At 46.5% G+C, this 23713-nt stretch overlaps 1 protein-coding gene and 1 long non-coding RNA gene across 6 annotated transcripts in view; one reads left to right on the top strand and one right to left on the bottom strand.

Moving 5' to 3' along the window:
• The window catches only part of LOC125323066, a 31438-nt gene extending 9946 nt beyond the window's left edge, over nt 1-21492 (top strand). The window contains exons 3-6 of the long non-coding RNA XR_007202350.1: nt 4671-4799; nt 13078-13758; nt 20822-20927; nt 21311-21492. This is a non-coding gene — a long non-coding RNA (uncharacterized LOC125323066). The remainder of the gene's footprint in view (nt 1-4670; nt 4800-13077; nt 13759-20821; nt 20928-21310) is intronic.
• The window catches only part of BMP2 (bone morphogenetic protein 2), a 203634-nt gene that overhangs the window by 26530 nt on the left and 153391 nt on the right, over nt 1-23713 (bottom strand). For 3 of the 5 annotated variants that reach the window (XR_007202348.1, XM_048297634.1, XM_048297633.1), the window contains exon 4: nt 14271-14396. Coding sequence is in view for 3 of the 5 variants with exons in the window: in XM_048297634.1 (XP_048153591.1) it covers nt 14271-14396 (126 nt within the window). In the remaining 2 variants the exon portion in view is untranslated. Of the gene's footprint in view, nt 1-12496; nt 14192-14270; nt 14397-23713 lie in introns of those variants that run through there. The other 2 variants (XM_048297632.1, XR_007202349.1) reach the window with 2 other exon arrangements.

The raw sequence follows: 23713 nt of genomic DNA on the forward strand, positions 1-23713 counted from the left end.
AACTGGAAGCTGAGCAGCATCCTTTTTCTCCAGGTGATGGTACCAGGAAGAACGGATCAACCATGGCACACGAAGATGCCTCAACAAACAGCAGATGCTGGTTTGTTCAGGGTTGTGAATTTACTGGAAATGTAATTTGAGGAATACTTTAATTTAGTTGAATTTAGGCCAACTTGGAGAGGGGCAAGGAAGAAAGTTTTAAGGGTAACTTCAGGGCTCTTCTCAGGACTCCCTTCCTCCCTGCCACTGTTTCCCTGCCTACACGTACACACAAAACCAGGATCAACCATGGCTTGGGCTGAGCTGCGTTTTATGTAGTTAACAGGTTTAAATCATGATCGTGCAACACCCAATCTCCAAAATAGTATCTCTTGCTCTTATTGACCATAGTGCACTTCTAGCCCTGTTTAAAAAGAAGCTGATATTGAGAGAAGCCGCTGAACTTTCTGAGTGAGGTAAGGTCAGCTTAGGGCTGGATGAATTGCCTGGCAGGAAGGTTGTGTGGAAGTTTGGCTATCCCACCATAACACAGCTGAACGAGAACACCCCAGGCCTGACTTCCAGTCCTCTTTTTAACCATGCTGGCTTGTTTACATTTGGGTGGTAGATGGGTGGAGCCATTACTCCAATTTTTTGGCTCATATCCGTCCACTTGGATGTCAGTGTAAACTGCTGTAATTATATCATAATTGTGGCCCGCTATTGGAAATGATTAGTCTGTTCATTTTCCATAAATATTGGCTGGCTGGCTTCACCTGGCAGAGGCTGGGAATTGTCATGGCAGAGATGAAAGCCCAGAGAATATGGGGGATTCATAACTCCATGAGAGCTATGGTGTTTCCAGTCTAACGAGACCACTGGATTTAGACATAAGCAGGATGCTGGACTGGGATTCGGGGAGAAATAGAGAAAGTGCAGGTATTTCAAAGCAAGTGCTGTTTTAGTCAGAAAGTGAACTTCGTATTAAAATAAGCCCCCAAACTGATGGAGGAACTTTTAAATGTCAGGGGAAAGTTGAAAAATATCCAGGCTTTATAATTAAATAGCACTTCCCATTCCTACATCTCCCGCATGGCAGCCTTTGCTCTTCCGCACTGACCAGCTCCAGTGGGCAGAATCACACGTAAAATGTAGCTGTGTTTGAACTTCAGGGCTATTTATTCTATACATGGGCTCCAATTCCAAATAACACTGATGCCAACCAGGTTTTTTTTCCCCAGGACTCAGGCATACAACAGACTTTCCGCTTTTGGAGCTCATCATTCCATAACTCCAGAAATTGCAATATAAACCTTGGCTACTACGCACACTTCAACTTGAAAACACAGCAGTGATCTGGGATTTTAATTTGAGCAAATTTGAGAGTGGGTTAGAAATAGGATCCAGATGCATCTCTAATAGTGAAAAGAAAAATTAACAGAACGTTGGAGCTGAAATGAACTCTGTCTCTCTTTCAGCTTTTTTCCTCCCTTTTGCTTTACAAGAGGAATTGCATATACCTAAAGCACCATAATTAAATTGTCATCTGTCCCTTGCCTTGGTAGAAGCTCTGCCCAGCTGAGCACATCTTGGTTTCCATCCTGGGCATTTACCTACATCATGGGGCTGGGAGTGGGGGGCAGTTTCTTACTTGTTTTAAGAAATGAGGAATCAGAGGCATGCACAGGCTGTCTGGTAGAGTCTTCAGCGAGCGAGCTGCCAGGCTCTGCAGGTTATACATCATTAGCACACAGAGTGTCCAGGAGAGCCCAAAGCTTGTGCAGGTGTGCTGGCAAAGCTCGCACCACTTCCCTCCCTCCTCCCTCTCCACCACACTTCCAGCAAGCTGATACTTGAAACCCGATGTGGCAAAATCACAGAGAGCTCCTCTCAAGTTTGTCAGCTCCCAGCTCACCCAGCAGACGTGACTGTGAGAGGGCGCGTGGAGCCTGGAAGGGACTCGCTGGAAAAACAAAACCATCGAGTCAAAAGCTTAGTGTGTTTTTCCATGAGCATATGAAAAGAAGTGTGAGTGGTTTTTTAAGCACTTTCAGATATTAGAAGTTTAGTGAATACAGAGACAGCTTCTTTTTTTTTTTTTTTTTTCCTTTTTTTCCCCTGGCCTTGAACTTTTGGAGTGACTGTAGGGAATATATCCCAGGCTGTTTTCAATGACCCATTCACACGGTGGGTTTCTTTCAGCTTTTCCCAAAAGGGAGTGAGCTTCATTCGACCTCTGCTCTGGCATTAGCTGCCATTATTTGTGCATCCTACTCAGATAATCAATAACGTGAATGGCATCTGAAAATAATTATACACACAGCTCTTCCCCAGCTTCCAAGATGAGGACAGAAGCTGGGAAAGGAGCCTTTGCATATTCAGCACTTGTTAAAAGGATGAAATATAGTGCTGTGTGTTATTGTTGTATCCCGAATCCCAGGCATTCAGCAGCAGTTTCTTTTGACATTGTGTAGCACTCTGGCCATGTGCACCTGAGCACAAAGCTCATCAGCTTTCCCATCCTTCCTGACTTTGCTGGAAAAGTTGTGCTGTCTGCTCGTGTGGCACGCCAAAGGGCAAGAACTCCTGTTGGGAGGAAGGATCTAGCTGGGTTAGTGCCCTCTTTTCTTTAAGGGACACCACCACAGCTGCATTTTTACAGCCAAATGTCCTGGCGCCAAGCCAGCGTGTGGTGACAAGTGGGTGGCCTGTGCAAGGCATGGTCTCTCTCTGGAAAATGGGATGAGCTTTTCAGCCAAAATCCATGTTCAGCCCCCCCGCTAAAATGGCTCATGGCAAAGTCACCTTGAGATGTCCATCAGGCCATCACTGCCTACTGAAGAACCTGATTCAGGTTCTCCATCACCCGAGAGAGTCCTCCCAGCCAGGAAAGTAGTGAGTCATGTTGTATTAGAAGATACTTAACGTCTATTTTAGGAGGTTTGCAGCCTCAGACTCCCTTCGGGCAGTGGCCAAGATGAACCATTGGCGTGAACCTGAACATTCCCACTCCAGCCTCCCTGAACAGCAGCAGCACTGGATGCCAATGTGGGGCCTCTGAGCCAAGCAGGTGGTAGGAAAAGGAGAGGCACAGATTTTGCCAGGGCAGGCTGTAACTGCAGGGTAAGGCTGTGTCCTTTTCCTCCTGCAGCCCTGGAGAATCCTGGCACAGCACTGTCACAGTGGGGACTGAATCCTTGCTATGGCCCAGTTCAGGTTTAATGGTCTTTCCCTAGAGTATGTTCATGGTCTCCATTGAAGACAGGAGGACAGGTGAGGAGGAGCAAGGGTCTGACCAGTGTGGCTGTTCCCACATGTTTCATTTAGACCTTTCTCTCCTGAACCGCAGAAGGAATGCCATGGCTGTACAGCCTGGAAAATCCTGTGATGCCTGCAAGAGCTGACCACTGGGGACATCTGGAGTCTGGCAGCTGCCTCCCCGGCAAGAACTAAGGATATCAAGCAACCTGCTGCTCCCAGTGGGTTTCCTAGGGCTATTTCGCATATCTGGACAGCAGCGATTACAGGGGAGCAATTATTTTTGGCCATTACTCTGGGATCTCTGCTATCTCCTAATCTAGGCAGCAAGAAGAAGTGTTTGCTGATGGGCTCCTCCATTGTCCATCCCCAGCTTTTCTCCATGGTGGTACATTGTTTGTGGTGCTGTCTAAATCCTCCTGCCAGCCCCAATAATGCCTCACACAACCCTGGCATGTCGGGAGCTTCCAGGCTGAGGAGAAACCGATCCCGCTCAGCCCGGCTCCATTTGTGGCAAAGTGTTTGTGCAGTGGTTAACTCCTGCATGGACACACACAGCCACAAATCTCCAGGTTGTCTCACAGCCTTTTCATTCAATTAAGTCTGTTGACTTAGTCTCATTTTGAGCAGTAACTGGATTTAGATAAGGCAGTGGAAAGCAAAACATCAATTGTGTGATTCCTGGCCCAGCCGGTATGTTGATCTGAAGGGAATGTTTGTGCGGGTGATAACGGAGGCAGTGCAGTGATTAGGACAAAGTCATTTGGTGCAAAGACTTCCACAGAGTAAAAATGCTCTGTTAAGTGCAAGCAGTGGCCTGAGGAAGCAGAGGGAGCTGCCTGCCTCCACAAACTCTCTCTTTGCCTCACTTGGTGCATCTGCTGTGAACACACAGTGATGGAGAGGTCCTGGTCTGTCTGAAAGAGGAACCATGGTGGGCTCGGGACTGGGAGATCCTACCAGGTAAATGGGCTGTGCTGGAGCCCAGCTCCCAGAACCATAACTGCTGCAAGGTTCTACAGGGATGTAATCATTTGGGATTCAGCCAGTTATTCTTTGTCAGAAACAGACCAAAGTTATTCTGGGATAATTCTTCCCCACAAGCTGTAGGGCATGAGTTTACAGAGATTTCCCCATGGGCTTGATTTGCCCATCATCCCTGGGAAGAGGTGATGCAGGTGACACATCCTCAGCATCCACTCCTTAGAATACAGGTGGTCCAGGTGGAAAAATCCTCTATATGTAATAACTGCTGTCTCCCTGTATAAGTAAGACAAAAAAAGTTCTCCTATTTTCAAGCAAACATTTTTGTGATACACCTCTGTGTCTGTTACTGCTTTCAGGCTGTAGTCAGAAAATATATCAATATATTGTTATATGTTAGTCAAAAGTGCATTTCTATGCATGACTTTTTTGGTCACTTTGTTTTCCAGGTAACTGTTAAGCTAATGGGGAGCATAGGGCATTCCTGACATCCTGCAAATCTTCAACAAGGACCATGGAAGAAGAGTGCAGAAACAGACAGTGAGAAGACATTACTTCCTATGTTAACTGAGGACAAGGTATGCCATTGGAACATAGCAAATGCATCGCTGACTTTTCTGTTTTCTCATACTGGAGAGCATTTCTTCCTTTGATTCTCATTTGTGTCCGTCTGGGACATAAGATCTGTGACATAAAGAGATCGTTCTAGCTGTTTGCACTGTGAGAACGCTGAAAGTGGACAAGTACGTTATCGCTGGTTCACAAACGATGGGCTCTATGCAGCCTTAGTCCATCTGTTCCTCTGAACAGCATGGCTTCACCAATGGAGGAACAGGGGGATGTGTTACCTCAGAGGACTTTTCTTCCCAGTTCCTCCCACCTGCTCATTTCCCTTTTGGGCCACGCAGCACTTCTCATAGAGGTGACCCTGGCAGCAATGTAAACCCAGTGGTTTTGAGAGAAGTTCTGTGCCATGAGGCACTGATGCTTCACATCCTTATTCCTGTGTGTTTTAGTGCATTCAGTATTTCCATCAGTGACTCGGACCATGGAGTGTTCATGGCTCCCTTGCAGCAGGACATTGCAGGAGTGGTGCAAGGACCCCAGGCACTGTGGACTCTCTGCCCAGCACAGGACTCTGCCCCAGCACGGTGTGCAGCTCCTGGGCTGTGTGTACACACACACAAACACTTAATTGTTGGCAACTTAACATATATTAAACATCTTCTGGTAGCGATGAAAGATGGCATCCTCCCAGAGTTTTGCATGAGCTAATCAGCCCTTTGTGTGAAAGTGTAGGTGGGGACTCTTCTAACAATACAAAGTTGGTTAGCTCATCATCTTGGCTTTAGGGGCATACTGATGTGCCCATCCTGCTTTCACAGCCATGAATAATCCAGCTTTGCTGCTGTCCTCTTGTAAAAAAAAAAAAGGAGAGAGTGTAGTTTCAGGGCTTGGTGCTCAAGCCTGTTTCTCAGTACGGGGGGATGAGCAGGGATTCACCTATTATTCACTGGTATCACTCTTGGCTTCAGGCTTCTTTGGACTGCTCTTGGTATCAGAAATGATACCTATCAGCATAATTGCTATTTTTCAGCCATCAGTTGGAATAACACCCTTGAGGATTAGGCAGGCATGATTCACTGTCAAAGTGAGAGGACCATCCACAGAAGTCTGTGCTGCTTGCAGTTCATTTATTTCTCTGTTAACTGGATGGTGGAGCAGATGGCTAAACCAAAATAGCCTGGAAAACCCCAGCATTGGGAGGAGGATTGATCTTAAATGTTCTTAAATGTTAATGAATACACTTTAGAAATAACCTTAGTCGAAAAAAGGAAGTGCATAATAAAAACACACATAAGGAATCAGGTCAAGGTCCTGGTACTATGCCAGGGGAGCTGGTAGAGGACAAGCTCCAGTCTTAGTCCACCATCATGTGATGCTGTGGCCAGAAAGATACTTGTTATTAGAAGGGATATTAAGAACACCCTCTTGTGTGGAGGTCCTTGTGGTGCTGGAGAGGCCCAGGCCTCAGATCCACACTCCAGACTTCAAATAAGATGTAAACTCCAGAGGAAGTCTGGAGGAGGACAACAGGACTGGTAACAGGTTTCACAAAACATGACCTGTCAGGATTATTTTTTAAATTGGATTTGTTTAGTCTAGAAAAGACTGAAGAGAGCTATGAGAGGCTTCACTTGTGAAGACAGTAGCTGAAAGGGGTCTGGTAAAAGAGTGCAGTGGTCATGGGTCTATTTGCATGGGGAAGGACAAGACCCACTTGGTTTAATTGTCAGCCAAACAGAGGAGGTGAGAGTTTAGGAAAACTGTATCCATAAAGAGCGGGAGATGCTGGAACTGATGATGCAGAGATCTCCATCTCTGGGAGTTTCTAAGAGTTTAAACTAATGTGCCCTGTGAGTGGCATAGGCACAGGCACAGAATGACACAGAAGGGTCTCTCCACAGCTACATGATTTGTTTAAATCCATTCTGTGTGGTTTGTTGCTTTCTCAGCAGTAGCAGAAGGAATGTTGGACTCAAGTTTGGTTGCTAACATGGAAAACATGCTGATAGGTGGGTATGTTTGCACAGAAAATGCTGATAAGACAGGAAAAATGATACCGTCAGAAACAATAGCCAAAAGTTTTAGAAGTTCTGCTTCAAAGAAGTATATTTAAGGAAAATGGCTCCTTTGGCAAAACATCTTTCATTAAACAAAAGATATAGCTGGAAAAATTTGCAATGAGCTCTGCAGATTAGCAGCCCAGCACAATCCCAAGATATGTGAAGTGTAGTTACTGATCCTGGAAATGATTCTTCTCAGCATTTGGGATTAAGTGGAGATAACACGTCTGTTTGCAATGGGAAGGTGAGGAAAGAGATTGTCAGGGCAGCCAGAGAGGAGCTTGACCTGCAAAAAAGGCTATGGAAGAGTAAAGATTCAGAAAGACTCCGTGCAAGAACTGCCAGATTAGGAGGGTAGTGGTATCTCTCAGAGAGCCAAGGAAGGACTGTGCTTCAGGGATGAGAGGCAGAAACCCAGGGCTCAGAAACTGCTGGTTCTCACAAAACTTCCGTGTGTTCAGCCCAGGAAGCTGGTGAGTGGGATGTGGAACTGCCATATGTTTATGCAGATGCTCCAAGCATGTGTGCTCGCCGTATGAATATGGGCTTTATACCCAGTTTTGAGATTGGGTCAGAATCTTCCAGAGCTCCAGGAGGCAACTCCTGAGTTTACAGACCTGGGATGCTGTGTTGAATGGTTCTGGACAGCAGTTTTACTTTCCCCTATTGAGGCATGGGAAGACAGAGGGGAGTGCAACAGGAGATCCACACCAAAGATCAAGGCAGACATATCTGCCTGGCTGTCAGATTTCACACCATCAAATTGGAAGAAAATTTAAAAATCCAAAGTCAGATTTGGTCCTTGCTCTGGGAATGCAAAGAGGCCTGAAAGGCTTTGACATAGATATTTATGCCTGGCATAAAACCACCATGGAAACTTCTGTTTCCCTGGTTTTGCCATCCCTTTAATAGGAATATGTCAAGCGAATATGAAGGAATGAGATCTTATTGTTAGAATAGTCTTGAGTTGGTATCACTTCACTTAAGAGGAGGGTGCAGTGTTCAGCCTCTGCCCGCCACAGCTCAACAGCTGCTCTCCCAAACACGTCAGGTTGCAGGCTCTCACCTTAAATCAACAGTGCTGCAGGTGTGGGAGACAGGGGACCTTAAATTCTCTAAAGTTGTGTTTTTTCCTCCAAAGCCCCTGGGAGATTTGTACCCTGTGATACCATCCTTCTGTCAGGCATGGAAGGTGAGCCACCTTCATCATCACTGCTCTTAGCTTTAATTTCCAGCACAAATAGCCCCAAACCCCTCTGGAGTGGGGCAATAAGACACAGACACATTGCCTCTTAATACAAAGCCAATTGTGTTTACTCCATTACTCAGTTCCTAATTACAAGCCCTATCTCAGAGGAGCTTGGGATGGCTCTATAGTTTCAGAAACCTCATGGTAGAAGGGGTATTTTTTAAATACAGTGTTTTCCAGAAAGACTATCTTAAAAATACAGTGCAGTTCAAATCCTTTGCTTCCTTTAATGCTATTTTCAGGTTGGTTTTTTTTTCTTTTTTTTCAAATTAGGTTTAGTAACATGCATGAGATGTTAGATTAAAGGGACAGGGCTTGGGTTTTCCGTGTCTGTACAGAAATAGCTGTTCCCTGGGTGGGCCAGGTGAAGCTGAGCAGACTTATTGTCACTTGACTTTCCCAGCCTTCTGGGTGGAGGAGGCAGGGATGGGACTGGCTGCCTGCAGGAAAGTCTGGCCAAAAGCACTGGGCCACATCCTTTGTGGAGGTAAATCAACATTGTCTGGGTGGCGTTTCTGGAACCATGACTATTTTCATCAGGATCAGGCCTTTTCCATATGGTGAGGAAGTGGTAAAGATCACAAAGGGAGGGAAAGCTGTCCATGCATGGCAATAATTGCAAGAATCTGTGGGGTTTTCTGATGTAGGTGGTGTCTTTTTCTCTAAAGAATGAAAGCGTGGCTCTTTCCCTTTAAGGAGACTTGCTGAGTAGCTCATCCCAATAAGACAACAAGCCCAGATGCCCAGAGGAAGAGCAGTGTTGTTGTGAAGAACAGCCCCAAAAGGCAAAAGGTCTGGATTTTATTTGCAGCTGTGCCACAAACTTCCTGGATGATGTGGCCAAGTTAAGCAGGTCCGTTGTTCCAGCAGCGCCCGTGCCCTCTCTGCGCAGGCACGAGCTGTGCGTTCGCTCAGGGCTTGGCACTAAAGTCCAACAAACGCAAAGCTGCAGAGAACCGCGGGCTGCCCTGCTTGCCCCAGGAGAAGGGGCAGGAGTGAGTGAAGCCACCGTCCTTGACAGCAGGGATCTGGATCCAGAAACAGGGAAGAGCATCAGAGAAAGCCCACCTTGACCAATGGCCTACTGCTGGCAGACGATGGATGTGGGTGCCCGGGGAAGAAAACAAAGTCAGGGTGAGCAGAGCTGGACTTCCAGAGCTGGGAGTGGTTCGTGTGAACTCAGCAACCCTCAAAGGATTTCTAAACCTGGGAGCATGAGTAGTCCAGGATGAGCTCTCAGGGCACCTTGGGATTTTTAGCTTCCTTGGAGCAGGACTCATTTCTTCAGCTCTACGTCAGACCTGCTGGGTCACACAGGGCTTTTGTAGCTGCTGCAAAGAACAGCCTTCCCGTGGCTGTGTCAGCTCTCACAAGGAAGTGATGCTGTCTGCCAGGGAGTTGAGGCTAAATGCACTGGTGTTTCCTCATGCTTTGGAAGGGAAGAGAAGTCTGGAGAGAGCTATTGTTGTGGTGTACAGGAACTTTGCCAGTATAATGCCCTGTAATAACAGCTAGTCTTCCTTCAGGTCATTGTTACCTATTTTTTCGTACTCTTGCTTATGACAAATAGATCTTGAGTTTAGAGACGCTCTCCTTCTCTTTCCTTTTTCCTGACTTACTAAATATATTTGGGATGTTTTCCTTTTTTTTGTGGTGGTGTATCCAAATATCCCTGTTTAAGTGTCATCTTCCAAATCTCTCCTCCACGGAGCCATGACCAGATAACCAGCACGTTTGTGCTCTGTCTCCATGTCTCAGTGGGAACTAAAGCAAAGGACATTCTCTGAAGGGCAGTACAGATGATGAAACTGGATTTAGGATAAGGAAATATCTGTCTGCTCTCAGAGATAGTCTTGCATCTGCTTTGTCCATGCCCCATAACCAAGCTGCACCCTGGAAGCCACAGAGCTGAGTTAGGGTGGGGGTGGGTTGCGCTTTCACCCCAGCTTGTGGTGGGATTTGTACATCCGGGCTCAGGACGGTGTGAATGTGGCTACATTCCACCTGGAGATGGCTGGTGTCCAGCTGGCTGAGAAGGGGGCTGGATGGAGAGGCAGCTGTTTGCATCAGCCAGCGTGGGCATGCCCGAATTCTCATGTGCTACTGGAGGGTACTCAGATATTCCAGTGATGAGGGCAGTCTGAGAACCTGTTTAGACCAGAACATGGGTTTCAGTGGCAGTTTTCTGGCTGATTAATTGGGTGACTTCGTGCAAGTCTCAGCTTGCCATTGCCCTATCCAATAAATGGGAATAGCAGCATTTGTCTCCCTTTGTAAAACACTTTGAGGTCTACGGATAATCCTCCTCCTTTTTCCCACCCATCATTATGGGACCAAGTGGAATCTTACAACACATTGAGTTTCTGTGGTCTGGCGTTTGCCAAGCATCTGAGAATGACTCTTTGGCTTGAGTTTGCAACGTCTGTGACTGCCACGTGATTTGTCATGGCAGCTCCTTGTTGAAACCAGGTCACCACTCACCTGAGAGTGCTTGAGATGGGGAGAGAAGCTGAAGCATCCACGAGGAGGATACAGACCCTAGGGCACCCTGTAGCCACACACATCAGCAATCCATCAATAACCCACAGCACTTTGTGGTTCAAAGCTCTGCAAATACTTAAGAGTGGAAAACTCCAAACAAGAGAAGATTCTTCTTGACCACCACACTGCTCTCTGTTACCCTGGTGAGCAGCAGGCAGAGCTGGAGAAAGACCTTCTCTGGGCATTTGGAGATGTTCTCACAACATAATGTTGAACAGTTTGAATTCAAGGACCTTGTGCTGCTGTGCACAACTGATATTTTAGGGCACAGTTTCTTGTTTCTGTGGATTGTCCTTAGAATCATAGAGTAGAATGGGTTGGGTTGGAAGGCAGCCTAAAGATCATCTGGTTCCAGCCTTCTAACCTGCCGTGAGCAGGGATGTCGCCCACTAGACTGGGGCCCCATCCCACCTGGCCTTGTCCAGGGGCATTTTCTCCTTGGATGCAAGTCCCTTCTTAGATATCATCCCAAGCAGGTACCAACAGGATGTGCTACTGAAGTTACGCTTTTTCTTACAGTGACCTGAAAGGAAACCTAAATCGTTGCAAGTAAATATTACAAATGACTCAGGAACTGAAGAAGGGAGTGAATAGTTAAGAAATCAGGTTGCTGATACACAGAGATCTTCCCAAAGAACATTGCAAGGTTGTAGGAGCCCTGAAGAGCCAGGAAACCAGCAGAGATTGGTATCAGGCAGCAATGAGCTTACAGGAGAGAGGCTTGAAGAGAGGCTTGATCACAATCTCCAAGTACTCACAAGAGGAAGGCAAATGTGGAAATGAGGCGGATGTATCCAGACATCTTCTGGCTGAAACTTGAAGCTGAACATTTTTTACTTTTTGTGGTGGTGGGGAACAGGAGCAGTAGCTTCCTGCAGAGTAGCGCTCCAAGGCTCCGCTAAGAGCTCCTGCAGTCCCTGAGTGGCTGGGGCCAAGTGTTTGGAAAAAATAAGCTGTAGTTGTAAGAGGAATGAGCTGGAGGGTGTCCAGTGGCCTTTACCATGTACAGGAGCAGATATGGGGATCCTCCTGAGTCCTGTAGTTCAGAAAGCACTGATTTGGATTCCTTCAGCCACAGCAACATTAGAGATAACTCCATCTTCTCATTTTGTCAAGCACTGAGCCCCATCAGTGAGGGTAAAGCTTTTGAGCGGGAATAATGCTTCAAAACTGAACTCCAAACACCAGGAGCTATCTGGGCCAGCTTGAGCAGCCTCTTTTCTTGTCCTTTGCCTCCCCTGTATCATTACAGGATGACAGCATCAGAATTACCTGGTGCTCTCATTTCTGCCTTAAATCAGAAAGAAACCCAGACAAACAAGTAATATACCAAGAGCCCATGAGTGAGCGCAAGTGAAAGGCTGCAATTTCCCAGAGCAGCGCTCAGGGTCTGCTCCATGGACTGGGGCTGTGAGGGACTCAGCACCTGGCTGGGCTGGACCCAGTGGCTGTGTGTTTCATGAGTCTATCAGATATCATCTGTCCATACACAAGCTGTGTTTTACTTATAAAGTACATTGCGTTACATGGGCTATAATGTACAATTTCAAAGCAGACCCACCTTAAAAACATTTTGTTTAGTAAAATAACCTAATTAGAAGAGACCTTCTGGCTGATGTGGTTGAGGCTGTGATAATTTTTCCTTCTCAAATCATTTTCTCTGTTTATTATACTTAATTATAGTGTAATTATGTATCCATCCTCTAGGCAAATTATGCAATCAGAAAATGTGAGTGGTTCATTTGCCACTGCTGTTGGGACCAGTGTTTACGTCCCTAGTACAAAATATGAGCATAATTTCTATTATTTATAGTATTACGTATATGCATATACATAAAAGAAGTTTCACACAGAATGAAGAATTGGTGTAAATATTTTATTGGCACTCATTTTTGCATCATCCACTCAATTCATTTGTGGCCTACTAATATTGGAGACATCCAAAGCTCAGGTAAGTAAAATCCTTACCATAAATTTTCTCAAACACAAAAGGCTGAGGAACGTGAAAGTTGCACAACTGAGCTTTAATTTTGGTAGGAGGATTATTATTACTTTTAAGAGCTGTTTTTGCATTTCACTTCCCAATGCTCCAAGATTTAGCACAGCAAGAGAGAAAGGAACCCCACAATATCCAGTTGTGGAGTGTGGATTTCTGTTCACATCGTGAGTTCAGACTAATCTATTTTTAGCCATGCGCTTCATGAACTTTCTAGCCATGGCAGCCCTCACTTTAGCAGACTGCTGGGTTGTTTGTTCTTCCTTGTTTCCCTTGATGGGAGTTGACAGATCACGTTTGAACATACCAAAACGTGAAGCCAAGTGTCCAAATCTTGCCTCCTGAGATGGATGTTTTCTCCTTCTTTGGCCAGCTCTCAGCATGAACACAAACTGAATTCCCACTTGGCAATTTCAGCTTCTCTGTTTGTGCTTATTTTGCAGAATGAAGCCACTCTCACCAGTGGAGCAGGTGGAGGAGGTGACACATCTACTGCTGGAGCTCAGCCCCCTGTGTTTGTTACAGCTGGCAGAGGTGAGACATCCACCTCACCATCCCACCCAGAGAAGGAGAAAGAAGGTGATTCCTGATCATCCTCACCAGCCCTGCAGCTGCCCCATGGCCTCAAAAAGCCTTTCCCTCTCCCCACCCTCAAAATGCAACCACTGCCCCATTCCTCCCTCTCCCTGAGAGGAGAACTGTCAGTTGTGGTCTCTGAGGGAGAGGCGCTGCCCCAGCCAGCCTGGAATAAAGCTACAGAGTGGAGAATCAAGGCCCAGATCCAGGCAGATACTTTGTGGTAACCTAAGATCCCATGAACATCTGGGGAGATTTTTCAAAGGGTAGGGACAGGGGCTGTTGCTCCATCCTGACCCGCTGGGGAGCTGCATTCACACACACAGGTGGGCCAAACCAGCCCAAACAGGGTGGAAATAGCCACACCACTGCTCCCAGTGCTGGCTGTGCAGCAGATGGGACACAGCATATGGAATGCCACGTGCCAAGAGCCCCAAGCCTGGAGCAGGCAGCAGCTCCATGGAGAGCTGAGGGACCACAAGACCAGGTGCTGACTCAGTCCACGGCAAGGAGGCATCTCCCAGAGCGGGATGAGATGGGAGCAGTAGGTATGTAAGATGTTTTTGTTTTTTCCTGATGTTATCCCCATTTTCCCAGGTCCCAGGTTCAGACAGCCGTCTGCCATGTGCTTTGGCCAGACATCGAGACGCTAACCATGAGCTGGCATTGCTGCCATGAGCAAAAGGACAATGCCACCGAGTGTCTGGGCCATGCCAGCCTGCTCCCACAGGGATTTTGCATGGGGTGAAGTAGGTTGGGACTGGGCAAGAGGTGCTCTGGCCCCTTGCCAGAGGAGGATTTGTCCATTATAGTCTCTCTTGCTTTTGGGGTGTGGCCTGAAAGGGAGTGTTGGAGTATTTGTTGGGGGTTTTCCACATTTTGTTATGAAAGCCTTGGGTTTTCCATGCCTTGAATTTGGGAGCACATACCTTAGTAAGCAATTTTACAGGTGCCTGGCTCATCCAAGGTGATGCTTCCCACCTGTTGGTTTGTAAATGCTATGGAATGAGTGGTGTATTTAACTATTTCTGAGCAATGGGGAAGCTGTGGTGCAGTTTACCTGAGGTCAGGCAGAAGTCTGAAGGAAGGGCTTGGAGCAGGAGTCAGACTGACAAGTCCCCAGCAGCCAGGCACAAGTGGGGCTCCTCCATCCTTTCTGTCCTTTCCCGGTTTTCCCCTTGTATTCCTGGGGGGGAAATAAAAGAGGGGCAAATGAAATGCAGATTATAAACTCCAGCATCTGTGCTAGGGGAATCTGCAGCCAAGTGCAAGTGAATGAATTTGATCCAGTATTGGCCACTGATTCTTAAAGAACTTCTTGTCTCAGAGGGAACTGGTTCAGAAACCAGCCCAAAAGCTGAGATCCCACAGCTCTGAATGAGGACAAGGGCCACCCTTCCTAAACTGGAGGTTTAATCAGTTGAATTTCAGTTATTGGGAAGCCATAAGGGAAGCCTGGCCTATTTTTATATCTTTGAGCCCCTGGGAAGCCTCAGCCCCAGAAATGTGTTCCAGCACTGCTTCAGCATATGCTGAGCCTCACCCAAGTGTCCAGGAGAGCATTGCACCCGTATCTGAGCTGTCGTGAGCTAAAGCCAGCAGAAGTAGCTTTCCATTCACACCTTCGGTTTTCATGTTAGCATGCCATAATGACATGAGGCAGCAGATGGATGCAGACCAGGAAGAATATTTGGACATATTAGGCAATGGGGATTGGTCCATTCAGCTCACACATCTCCAGCTGAGACATCACAAAGCTGCAAAGGACCAAACTGAAAGCTTCTCATAAATAGAAGCAAAATGGGCTTTGCCCAGGTTTATTGAACATTTTATTTAAACCACCAGCTCCTGTCCCAGTCTGCAAAGCCCAAACCCTGCCCTTTAAATTGCTAACAGAATGACCCCATTTTCATTGGCTTCAGTCTTTCTCAGAGCTGACACTTTGCCCCTCTGGAGAAGGGCTGAACAGCAGACATCCAGCTAAAATCCTATGCCAACAGCTAAAGGTAAAACACACTTTTCAGTCAGCTATGGGATATGTTTCCCAAAAGCTCTGGTATCTCTGGTCTTCTCTACTTTGTCTGTGAAACTATTACTTTGCATAATGGAAGGGAACAACGCTCAACCATCTGGTAGCACACCATCCATGTATAATTTAGGTTGCTTTACTCACTCTCCCATCAGCAACAAGAACGGAGCTTCTTTCTTATTTCCCTTGATCTCTTAGCCCTGTTCTAGAAAGTCAAAGCCAGAAGCAGCTGTGGGGGAGTGAACTGTACCCTAAACTGGGGTTTGAATTTTGAGGGGCATCTCTGCTTGTGAGTGAGAGTCCTTCACAACTTGGACACTTCTCAATTCTGTGTGAGCAAAGGGATGAAGAATTCAGTAATCCCAGTTGGGAGAGGACACTGGGTATCATCCTATATGCAAATGCCCCTTTCACTTCCAGCAAAGCCTGGGAACTGGGATCACATCACCTGGGAATCACCACTGAGGTCAGTGTCACCAGGCAGCACCACACACGCATCCAACAGGGCAGTTGTGAGGGAGGTGCTGAGCCCACTCATGTCCAGCATGGAGAGACCTCCATCACCCCTGAGGGACCCCTCATCCTGAGGACCAAGCCATCTCTTCATCTCCATTGCTGGTTCTCTTAGAAACCTGAACCAGGGAAACTACCATTTTAAAATACTCCTCTATGTCAAGAGGAATATCCAGAGCTGTACTCCTGTTTATCCACTCTTGGTGAGCATAGTCAGACGGTGAAGGCCGGGATGCTGGAGTTTATGGCTTAAATCAATGGGATTATTCATGAGTTGAGAGATAACCATGTGCTTTTATGCTTGGCTGGCGCAGCGTCTCAAGCTGACAGCTGGGAGTCAAAAGCTCTGAGTCACCGGGTCCCTCCTCTCTCTCCTTCCTGTGTGACCAGTCTGCCCGTGTCTGCTTCCCTGCCTGCCGCATAAGGAGGATGACAATCGCTTTTATCTGATGGTTGCTTTCAAATGGCCCTAAAGGCCTCTTCTGGCCTGATGAAAATTCAGTAGAAGCTGGACTAGCGTGGAAAGATGGGAGGACATTTAACTAATGAAAGCGCTGGGGCTCAGGAAGGCAATTACATCCTTTCTTCCTCCCTACATTCCCACACAGGCTACTGGTGATTGCTGCAAAATCTTCTATGGGCAGAGAGGGGTGGGAGGCCATGGAAAGGGTGAGACAAAGCCTCTGAGCTGGGGGAAGGCTCTGTGGGATGGTGTTGGGGTGGCCAGCACAGCAGGTTCCCAGCAGAAGTTACACCTTAAAAGAGGCTCCTTTCGATTACAAACTCGATCCTGCAAGCCTCTGCTTCACCTATGTACTTTGTAAAACAAAACCATGCACAAAAACTAGAGACAAAGAGAGATATATGGGCCAAGTGCATGTGTTTTATGCCCCAATTTACAGTAAGTCCCCCGAGAAGTGACCAAGAGGGGTTTCCACATTTAGCATGTACCTCTCTAAGTAAAAGATGATTTTAAATACAGATTCCATCCCTTCTCCTGCTGTGAGGTCTCTCTCCCTGCGGACCTGTGCAGAGCAGCCAGGGCAGCGCTGACTTACAGACCCACTCAGTGCTGAGTTTTTGGAGAGACAAGCAGTGCGAGCTGCCCAGGGTGCAAAGGGCTGACTGCATCGAGGGCTGAAGGTGCCTTTTCCCGGGCCAATTGCCCCCTTGCCACCATTCCTAGGAGGAGAAGTTGCTACTGCAGCCCTGCTTCAGTGCACCTCCCTTTTTTGGGGGTGCTGGCTTTGGCATACGCCTGTAAGATGGGCTGTTCTGCACCTCCCTGTTGGTTAGCAAGTCAAATAGGAGAGTGTGAGAAACCCTGTGCAGCTACAGCTGTTGTGCCCAGGAGAGTGTGCAGGCAGAGGAGCTGTGGGCATCCTCCCAGCTGCCCCAGCATTAGTAAATACAATTGCTCTCACTTTCCACTGATAGACATCAAAAAGCAATTAAGAATCAAGCTCTTCAAATTGATAGGTCTCCTGAATTTGAAACATTTTTCATTATTTGGCTGGTATCACTGCCTAGATTAGATTATTTTTTAAAGGGAAGATTAAAATAAACAGTATTTATGGTTTAATTATTTGAATGACTAAGAAGCTCCAGCTTTATTTTAACTTCACAGAGGACCAGGAGATGCTTTTAATGATATGTTTTACTCACACAGGACTTTTCATCCAAGAATCTCAAACTGCTTTTCAAATAATTAATTAATCCTTGTACCTCTCCATGAGACAGTTATTATCTCTGATGTTACTGATGGGTAAGCAAAGGCACAAAGACGTCAAGGCACAAACTGTTTCCCAAATATTAATTAATTCTCTCACCACTCTGTGAGACTGTTACTATCTCTGCCACTGCCAATGGGTAAACTAAGGCACAAATCTGCGAGTAGCTCACCCGAGGCCATGCAGGTGAGTCAGGAGCAGAACTGAGAATACCTATGACCGGTCTCTGAGCTCATTGTTTCCAGCAAGTCCTACACCGTATTCCTGTCAATGGGCAGCACTACCTGGTGTGAAGCACAGCTGAAACCAGCTGCTTTATGAAAATATTTCTTCTGGTCTCTCTTCATCCATTGGGGATCATGTTTGCCCACATCAAACTGCAGTTTCTTTTGAACTTGTTGTGGCTGGTGGAAGCCAGAGTAACTGTGAGGAGAAATGGTTGGTTTAAAGGACCTGGGGAGCTTTGAGATGCTCTGGTGGTGGGGCTGTCCAGCAGCACGCAGTGGTTCTAGAGCTCATCCCTGTGCCCATCCTGTGTGGCAGCCTCAGGCTCAGCCAGGCACAGGGTTCCACAGGCAGGGATTGGTGCTGTGGCTCCTCTCTCCTGTGTCCGAGCCTGCAGCCCTGGAGCAGGCACATGCAGGCCCCAGGTGTAGTAACACGAGCTACTGAACCTGTGTGTGCACTGCCCTACTTACCCGCCTCCTCCTTGGGCACAGGACAGCGGGGTATCTTTAGGGATCTGTGCAAGAGAATGTGGAGGAACATGGGGACCCTGAGGGCCGGGGCCCCTCAGCAGCCAAACCCGCCTTGTCCCTTGCACAGTCCGTCAGCTCGCACTTGGTGTGTGATTATCCCATGGAGCAAGAGCTTTCTGTCCTCCCTAGGAGGAAAAGGCAGGAAGCTGGAGGCACTCTCTGCCCCCAGGAAGGATCCAGCTGTAGGATTCTCTGCACAGGCACCTGAACCCTCACCACAAGCACATCCCAGCTGAGCTATTTCAAACATGGGCTTGGCCCCATCAAATGCAGTCTCATTTCCACATGAAAGGGCTGGAGGAATATGAAGCCAACTCATCTGAATTGATAAAAATTTGGCATTACTTTACCCCAGTTATCTAAACTTTCTGTGTACGTTAATTACAATGCAAAAACCTGGAAGATGGGGGTGCATCTCAGCTGTCTTTCTGGGAGTGGGTTTTTTATGGGTTGGTTTTTTGGGCTTTATTTCTTTTTGGTTGGTTGTTGCATTTTCTTCCCTAAACTTCCTTTCTCCAGTTCCACTGTGCTGGAGTCTGATTGCTCTCTCCTCTCTGCAATTTGGATGCCTCAGTCTTTGTGCTCCAGCTCTGATGCAAGCGCTCAGGTGCCGTGTTTGCCAAAGCTGGCACGAGCACCCCGTGCTCGTCTAGACACAGTCTAACTGTGGCACTAATGCCAGGCTTCCACAGGCTGAGCTCGGCGTTCGTCAGAGCTCTGCCCATGGTCAGCCCTTTGATCTTTATCCTTGAAAACCACAGCCATTGACAAAGGTAAAATGAATTTCTGACTTTGAAAGACTTTGATGGCATTCCCCTGTTTTGGTTTGCGTTTTGGTTTTTTTTTCTCCTCTCCTTTGCTCTTCCAGCTGAACTTTGTCATAAAGCTTCTGATCGCAGCTGCAGCTCCAGGACCAGAGAGAGGTCATGCTGTCTTGCTTTCTGCTGCTTTAAAATCTGAAGGGGAAACCCTGGGACACTTCTGAGACAGTCTGCCAGTGAGTGAAATGTAAACTGTAATGGGAATCAGAGATAGAAGGCCCTCAGGATCTGCTCTTGTACCTTCTTTAAAAGAACAAACCAAAACAAAATCATCCTGAATAGGGCCAAGTGCCAAGAGCAGGAGAGAATGAGAACTATTTGGTGTTAGATTTCTAGCTGGAAATCTGCAGCCTGCCAAGCACTGCTATTTGCCTCCAACCCAGAGGTTGAGCTGAGGCAAGGGCCTTCTATCAGACATTGTATAGACACGCTGTAAGAGATAGTCCTGCCTGGAGGTGCTCATCGTGATGTAAATGTGGTGAGCAAATCCAGTGTTGCCGCTCCATCTCCTCAATGGGAAGGGTCACACCGGGCACCTGAATTCATTGAAGGGCTCCAGGTGCCTTCATGGCAGTGATCTCATCAAGGTTGTCAAAGATGACAAAGATGGCATCTCTGCTGGCAAGCTGTTGGCTCCAAAAGTGGCAGCTGTGCTGTCACACAGGGCTGGACAGTGGTGCCTCGTGTGTGCAACCATTTCTGACATTTCTCCCTGCTCTGAGTCACAGGGTTTGGCTTGCTGAGGGGAAGTGCTGCACATCTCAAAGCTCAGCAGCTTTGAGCCAGACTTTTCGTAAGGTTGTAAAAGCCAATTGTGAGATGTCTTATCCCTTTGAATTTACTGGAAGAAGCACTCTACTTGAGGGACCTTCAGTGAGGTGCTTCCACCAACCTGGATGAATTTCAATGGAAACAGAGTAGGGGGGTCCTTCCACTGGGCCTGGAATAAGAGCAAAGATTTAAAGAACTGGAGATTAATACCACGGACAGTGCAAAAGGGGGGAGGCTTTGACTGAGGGATATGGACAGGGTGTTATTTGCATACCTGTAAAAATCTTTCAGGGACTGGGAGTGAAACCCAGGTTTGCTGAAGCCAACAGGATTTTTGCCACAGATGGCCAGGTGGGCCCAGCTCTCTCCCTAAACACCTGCATGGAAAAGTCCAGAGGCTTTAAGTGATGGTAGTGACAGGAAGCACCAATGGGGATGGCCAATCCCAAAGGCAGAACATCTCAGAGCAGATTTTGGGGTATCCAGCTCCCGGCGAGGAGAGCCCATTGTCAAAATGGGCTTTGTTAAACAAACAAGCAAAAACCAACTCTGCCTTCAAGGTGATGGGCTCACAGCTGGAGCTGGCTGAAAACTTTCCTCCTGTCACATATAAATATCACACATACACACACATAGTTGGCAAGGAAAACCGTATATAGGTGTTATGTCTGTTCTAGATAGGAGGATGTTTACATTTTATGTGCATAAACTCACATAGATATATATTCTTAAGATCTAAAAAATTTTCTTTTCCTGAACACTTCACCAGTTAATTCACAGATGCCAAATGTTGAGACAATATGTTAAATAGAAATGTTGACGGTTTCCCATGGAGAGTTTTCTGCAGCCTTGGAGAAGCTCTAGTCAACATTTGTTTTGAGACTCAAAGGAATTTGATTAACATTTTGCTGTTGTCCATTCCTGAGGACTCTGAGTTGAGCTGGGACCAGAGGAGCACTGGATGAGTAAAGCTCTTCTCTTATTTACAGCCTCGTCAAAACAGTGAAGTAGCAGGAATCTCCTTGGAGAGCAACGGATCACAGCACTTGTCAAGATGATTTCCAAATCAAAGATGACTTCCAAGGAGCAGCAAGGGTATAATTTTGGAGCCAATCAAGCCAATGGCAAAAATCCTGATTTCTGCACAATATTTTTAATGGAGCCTCTGGAATTTTGGAGCTTTGCATATTATATACTATATACTATATTATATATTCTGTTGCGGCTAAAAGGTCCAGTCCAAATTCAGCATCTGTGGGCCTTACAGAGGAATGACCCTAAAAAGGAGTGATGAAAAAGGTCAGCCTAGTTTGAAAACAAATACCATGTTTATAATGAGACCAAAGGGAGAATGAAGAATTCAGTACTTAATACTGACACCTGCCACTTGCAAAATATCTCTACCACTAGAAACAAATATCTGGGAGAGTTTGGAAAATTTTGGTCACTCATTTGTTCCTCCTTTGTTTCCATTTCAGTCACTGGTCCATCTGCCCAATGACAGCACTGACATTGCTAAATGTCATGAAGTGAAGCTGCCAGAGTTGCTCCATGTGCTGCTTCCAGGTGAGATGGCAACAGGAACAGCCATAATTCTTACCAAAGCAAAACAAGGCAAAAGAATATTTGCTAATGTTTTTGGATATAGTTGTTAGGTCCCCGGCACAGAGATTAGTCAGTACCCATAAATATCACTGACACTGAACTCTGATTTCCAAGTTCTTTGCTCCCAACGCCCACCAGCTTTGAAAACCCAGCCGAGCTCTGGCTGCTGGGCTGGGAAAACCTTCTGGGACTTGCCCAGTTCTTGGTCACTACCAGACCATTTCAGGAGGGGAAGCAAGAGACACATCCACATGCTGCATCCCCTGCTAGAAAAACGGCACAGATGACCCCTCGAGCTCCATTCCCCATGTCGCAGTTTCCAGTGACTCCATCATTGATAAGGGATCAGCCCCGGGGTGACAGAGCAGATGTGGAGCCTGGCAAAACACCCAGGGAAAGTATCATAAGTGCTCAGGTCAGTTTTCTCTCTTCTCTGCATGTCTCTGCTGGGAACCAGAGTCCTGGTCCCTATAAATATGGCCGTTCTGACACTGTCATTTAAGAAAATTCGGCTTCCCAGAGAAAACCTCAAACAAAAGAACCAACCCAAGATATTTATCACTTCACACTACATTAATGCAAACAAAACCATTGCACGCTGCAATAAATCCATTATGGAGTCTTACCAGAACAAACTGGTATTCTCACGTGGCCAATTTCAAGCTGAAAGGGTTTGGATTGGTTTTTGCTATTAATATTCTTTCGTAATGGAGAAGGCATTTTTCAATTGAATAAAAAACACTGCCTCCAAAAATGTCCAGTTGCATTGAAAGATTTAGAGGTTTCAACAAGTAAAAACGAAGACCAGCAATTCAATGATTGCCTGAGTGAGAAATTTCTTCAGTATTCCCCCTCTCCCCATCACCTCAAAAAAGTTGAAAAGTGAAATATTAACTGAAAGAACCAAATCCATCCATGTCATCAACATTTTTCATGGGGGAGAGCCGTAGTCCCTGGCTCCCTCCATCATTTACCTTGCAATAATGATATGTTTATGTGTTAACCCCAAAATTAGCTCGGCTGAGCCGTGAATGCCCACAACGGCTCTCTGAGGGACATATTTATACCTGCGGAGCAGGACTGGGTGCAGTCACACACAGGCAGGACTGGCCCAGGAGAGAGTCCCTGGGATTTGCAGAAGCAGAGCTCAGCAAAGCCTGGCTGAATGGCACCATTAAAGCCTCAAAGGAGAGCCCAAGTGCCAGCCAGCACAAGGAGATAAGGAGCACCCCGGGGAAGGGCACAAAGGTAGCACTGATGAGCAGCGCTTGGCTTTGCTCCCACAGGGGTCACAGCTGGGTCCTCTATTAAAGTTTTCTCAACACAGCAGTATTGAGAATTATACCAAACTACTCACTGGTATTTGACAGTCCTGGCATCAGCAAAGAGAGTCAAAGGCTCTGTTATCTTCTTTTATAAGCTGGAGAATTTGGCTCTGAGGAGACAAAGATCTAGCAGAGCATGTGAGAGTATCACTCATGTGAGTAAAGTGGCACCTTTGTCTCTCTGAAGGTGCATCCCGGGCTTAGCTACAAGAGCCTCCATCTGGAAATACCAGCGATAGGCAAAAATGCGTCTATTCCGAATTTTTTTAAAATTATCTATTTTACTACAAGGGGAAACTATTTCTGTTTCATTACCAGTATCCTTTTGGAGCAGAAGTTCCTGTGTGCACATGCAGCATCCAGGTTCATCCCACTAAATCATCAGTGTGGCACAGTTGTTCCAAGTCATTTCTCTGTTTGTTTTCAATGTCCCATCCTATCAGCTCAAATGGAGTTGGGAAGAGGTAGAGCAACGAGAACGGGCAGTTCTTGAGGTTGCACCGAATCGAAGGTAAGAAAATATAATAAATTTTATTTCATGCTTTCTTGCCAATTGCTAGAAATGTGCAGTCCATATGAATGCATATAACAAGGAGGGAATGTTGGGAAAACCAATAAAGATTCTGTGGTCTTAACTATAATGAATGTAGTTTGATATAGAGTCTGTTTTTCACTGCATGGCAAAATGAATCATAAAATACTGGACCTTGAAACTCCTGCATTTTTTAATAATAGCCTGGGGACAGTTTACAGTGTAATGAATTGTAATTAACCCACCTTCAAAATCTTTTATGAGTATTTTGCCAATTAGCTTCGCATGCTTGCTAATGACTCATGGCCAGCGCATGTCTTTACAGAGCAGGGTTTACAGCACACACCAGCCTGGGAAGGCAGCAAAGGGACACAGGATGGGGAGGGACATGCAGGTAAGACCCAACCAGTCCTAGCAAC

Source organism: Corvus hawaiiensis, chromosome 3 (genome assembly GCF_020740725.1).
Source record: "Corvus hawaiiensis isolate bCorHaw1 chromosome 3, bCorHaw1.pri.cur, whole genome shotgun sequence".
NCBI lineage: Eukaryota > Metazoa > Chordata > Aves > Passeriformes > Corvidae > Corvus > Corvus hawaiiensis.